We start from the raw sequence: 4668 nt of genomic DNA, 5'->3' as shown, positions 1-4668 counted from the left end.
AGCCAAAAAGGTGTTACAACAATTACTCGCATTTCCGCAAAGAAGACCTGTAACAAAGACAGGATTAACTTGAAGCCGAAACAAAATAAATAAGTTTATCTACGTGGAATTTCGAAGTGTCAAGCTAATGCGCCAAAGAATTTATTTCCAAAGAAACCGAAAAACGAAATGTTTACATTACTACCTAACAGCCTGTCAAAAATTCTTTAATGTAAAATGACATTCTATGTGTTACATAAGATGTGCTAGTAAACCCTGGGAGTGAAAATTAGTCTAAATAAGATTTATGTAAGAATACCATTTTAGGTTAAAAGAATGTACAAGATATTTCATCGCACTAAACAAAATAAATTAATTAAACTAATTTCAATTATCAAATTTTGATACGTAATTAAAGGTCATAAATACACGAATTTCTATTTCAAATAACAACATTTTTCAATTAATTGAACAGTTAAATATCATGAATTGCTGATTCATGTAATTGATAAATTTTAAACTTTTAATGTAACATATACACTGAAGTTTTTTTGATTTGATTAAAAAGGTGTTGCAAAACAGTGGGACTATTCCCTAACGTGGTAAGGGCCTTTAACTATCCGTATCGCTTGAGAGCCACATCTAAATATAGACACATTACGTAGACGACTATATTTGCATAGCGGGTATGTTCCCTACGGAGGCAAAATAAACAAACATTTTACGCGCATTTCTATCGAACACGGCAGCCAACAAATACAGTTAGAAAGATAACCATATACATGTTTTCTGTATTCGAATGTTAACATATCTCAATTTGATATCTACTGTCCAGCGTGTTTAAAATATCATTCTTGAGATACATAAATAAATCTTATTCTGGCTCTTCAAAACCGTCAGAGTTGTAATTATAATCATCCTATGTTTCTATAGTATCTAAATAAATGCTAAGTCTAGTAAAAAAGTACAATTTTCCGTCCATATTTTCAGTAACCTATTGCTTCATCACCGATTCAAACTTTCTAAAATGATTTTGTTTGCTTTTAACAACCTGTGCATGTATAACTTTGAAATCAGCATATCCGTTTATTTCATAAAAAGGGTGAAAAATCAACTTTCTACATTGATGCATACTAAGTACATTGTTTTAAAATCTTTTGTTCAGAAGAAAATGATTTTCAAGTTTATGACGGGGACTTCACACAGTAATGTTGAAAATAAGCTGACATGCACATTATTACATTGACACGCGTTTAAATAACTTTATTCTGACATTCTTAAATTATCTCTACACATTGCCTTTCCATGCGATTAAGAGAAATAAAATCTTTAAAAAATTCCAACTTTTTCGGGATTCGAACCCAGTCAAAAATATAAGACACGGTTAAAGTCTATTCTAACTGCGTTACAACTCGACTATCCTAGACATGAATTAAGAAGGGAAAATTTAATAATCGTTTTTAGATTTCAAAGATATTAATGATTTTTTTTCTTCCAAAAGTCAGATTTATTAAAGATATGCCTCTTTGAAACAAAAATCGGAAATGGCAGTTTTCAAGAAAATGTCTTACTCCAAACGTTAAGATTAAATTAATTTTGTTTCAAGGAGGCATTTTTTCACAATAATGAGGATTCCCCTTTTATATAGCGTGAATTCTGCCACATTTGTCTGTGTAACCATTTTCAAATTTATTTCATGGTCTTAAAATAAGTTGGTACAAACTTTCCAAATAAAATTCTACACTGCTTTATGTACACCGTTGCATGAAAAAAAGATTTACATCGAATTCTGTAACTTTGATTTCTCTATTTTATCTGCAACTCCTTTAGGGAAAATTAGCATAGGGATTGCAACACCTTCTTTCATAATTTCAGTAATAAAATCCTTTTCTTGTCACCAAATGGCATGACAGTGGGATGGTAACATCGTCCCCAGATGTACGTGGATTGCTTCTATAATACTTTTCCAAACGTTGTAATCTTTTCTTTGATATAGCATATTGAGTTTTTATACCTATTTTTGAAAATTTCAAAGATATATTTTTATCCTGAGTTTCTAAGTAACAATTAAACTTTTTTCCGTTAAGAACGTCAAAATCAATGCGTGCACATAATTCCACAGCAGCCTCTATGAATCTGGTAAAGCCGTACTTTTCCCCTGCCAATATGTAGTCAAGCAGTGTATTGACGGTCAGCCTTTTGTCTGGTTTACACATTGCTATCATGAAGTCTTCACAGTCTGTCACCAGAGAAGACTGGTACTCGTGTGCTATAGGTAGTACCTGCAGTACATTTTCCGCTGAAAAAAGGAGAACTTTAATTTTAAGCTGACATTTCAATCATGTGTACGTTTGGTCGTGTATTTGTTGTTTTCTTCTTTTTAAAGTTCCTTAATATCAGAATTAATATTTTAAATTAGTTCCCTTGGAATTTCACTTTATATACTGTTAATATGTATTTCTCTCGAAAAGTTCTTTTATCACTTTCTTATACAAAACAATTTTTTAAAACAATTTTGTCCTAAATGTTTCCATAAGCACACAGTGCATGTATGACTGATTATTTTGTTTTGCATACGTGTAAACTGATTTCTCTCTAAAAAAAAAAAATTAGTATATTTTAACGGATTTAAGGTACAAATTTAATCTTAGATACCTTTTACAGGATGCTTCATTTTAGGATAGAAACAACTTAAAAATTCAACAACATCATCTGCCTTCTTGTCCTCCAATGGAATCTCTTTTGCAGTACTTTCCTTGAACTGACTTTTAAACATGGTATCAAATACAGGTGAATGCTCAGAAAGGACTGATTTGTTGACATGGATCTTCTGACCCTCTACCACCAGAGTAAGGTCGGTTTCTGGAAAAGCTAGATTTTCTGTCAGCTTGGTCATCTCTTTCTCCATCCTTTGACGTGCCTTTGAGTATAACAATATATTTACATTCAGTGTATATTACCTATTATGTTTGCATTGGAAATCTGCGACGTTCAATTTTCTATGAAAACACTTTTCTAATTCAAGCAGAATTTTTCTAATTCAAGCAGAAATATAAACGTCTTTCAGGTGTTTTGAGTATATTCATTTTTGTAAGATGAAATGAAACGTTCAATCTTACATAACCAATTTGATATGTACTTTTGAAATAAAATTTTTAAATCATCTGTATTCCATAATTAAAAGAATTTTTCTCTACAAAGTTTCTGGCACTATATTTTAGTCGCGGACGCGAACTAGATAACATGATATTATGGCTGGTCCATGGTTGTTTCATATCCCTGACTGAGAGCGTATATAATGGCTTTACAGCGACAATACACATATATTTCATACAAAAAGACATCAGTTTGAATATACATATATTAGGCATTCAATGCTTAAATAAAGGAAACAAAATCTGTGAACCGAAACGTCATTTATACACTTTTTTTATACAAGGATCAGAAAATGTTCAACTTTAGATACACTTTGTAAAGGTTCGAATAGAAATAACAAGTTTTTATTTCATTTTATGAAAAATATTTTACAAATATTCTATCCTTATCAGTATTGATATAAATCATATACCATACCAATCACGTTTCATTAAAGTTCATTTTCCTTACCTTTTTGGGTTAACCTAAAGTAAACAGTATGTTTTTGAATGAAGGAGCTTTAATATATTTACTACCGTGTTTCTTTTAATTGTGTAATCGCTCAAATGGATGATGAGTTTCTAACAAAAGACAAATAGTATAATCTAATATAGTATAATTCCAAGAAAAGAATTTAAAAGGCGACAAAAGACAACCAAAAATCTTATCTTAAAATCAAAGTACATCAATCAATTCAATTTTTAAATATAGCCATTTCCTTCAAAATAGGGTAAAATCTGAAAATGATTTATTTTTCTTAAGTGTGGTAGGTAAATTATCGAACCAGTACCAAATTCGAACTTACCCGCATTTTCTTTCTTTTCTTTTTTTCAGATTTGAAGTTCGAAATATTAAACTAAAGACTTATTACATTGACATAATTTGTTAATTTCAAGCGGAAATATATATGTTAAGATTCATTATAACTTAAAGGATGAATAAAATATCACTATATAAATAGATTTCGTGTTTGTTACAAAGTGGTAACTAAGGTGGCCATCTTGAATTCGATGCTTAGCATAAAATATTTAGGCTACGAATATCTACCTAGCGGCTAGGCTAGCTTACCGTTCAACAACGTAGCCCTACCTAGCCGCTACGATCTTGAACGCAGCCCTGGGCTTAATTATGGCTGATGCAATGCAAAATCCCCATAGACTTTCTATTTCGGGATGTGTATTGAAAAATGAAGCGGTAGAGGGGGGCGTTTCAAAACAGATAATCTGGACATTTTTCATATTAGTGGATGAACGTAGTTTAAGAACAAAGGTATTTATTATTATCGAAATATCAAGCGAAAAATGGCGGAAGCAAAAACTCGGGACAGAGTTTAATAAAAAAAAAAAAAAAAAAACATTGAGAATATGTTAAAAATTATGCAATTTCAACTTTACTTTAAACTTATGAACGTTACAAATCTAGTAAGCATATGTTTAAACATCAACGTTACTTACAAATTTGACACAAATCAATCATGCATTCGATGTTTTACACAGTTTGATGATCATAGTCAAAAGTCAAAATCGTCTAGTTTCAGTTTTGCGCGAAAGGAAA

General features: G+C 30.9%; 1 protein-coding gene across 1 annotated transcript; it reads right to left on the bottom strand.

Annotated features, from left to right (window-relative positions):
• Positions 1-370: 370 nt before the first annotated feature.
• LOC128182807 (uncharacterized) lies at positions 371-4668 on the bottom strand. Its single transcript, XM_052851559.1, has 3 exons — positions 4569-4668; positions 2635-2899; positions 371-2278 (listed from the first exon to the last, which is right to left on the bottom strand). The coding sequence occupies exons 2-3, from the start codon at positions 2885-2887 to the stop codon at positions 1851-1853; spliced, it is 681 nt and encodes a 226-aa protein (XP_052707519.1). The 5' UTR covers positions 2888-2899; positions 4569-4668; the 3' UTR covers positions 371-1850.

Source organism: Crassostrea angulata, chromosome 5, assembly GCF_025612915.1.
Source record: "Crassostrea angulata isolate pt1a10 chromosome 5, ASM2561291v2, whole genome shotgun sequence".
Lineage (NCBI taxonomy): Eukaryota > Metazoa > Mollusca > Bivalvia > Ostreida > Ostreidae > Magallana > Magallana angulata.
This window is presented reverse-complemented; position numbering and strand designations above follow the sequence as displayed.

What these genes read in the sequence shown, in the direction of transcription:
- LOC128182807 (XM_052851559.1), bottom strand. Translation starts at nt 2,887, where the DNA reads ATGGAGAAAGAGATGACCAAGCTGACAGAAAATCTAGCTTTTCCAGAA. An exon ending in AATGAAGCATCCTGTAAAAG is followed by an intron (nt 2,279 to 2,634) that starts GTATCTAAGATT and finishes TCCTTTTTTCAG; the next exon opens with CGGAAAATGTACTGCAGGTA.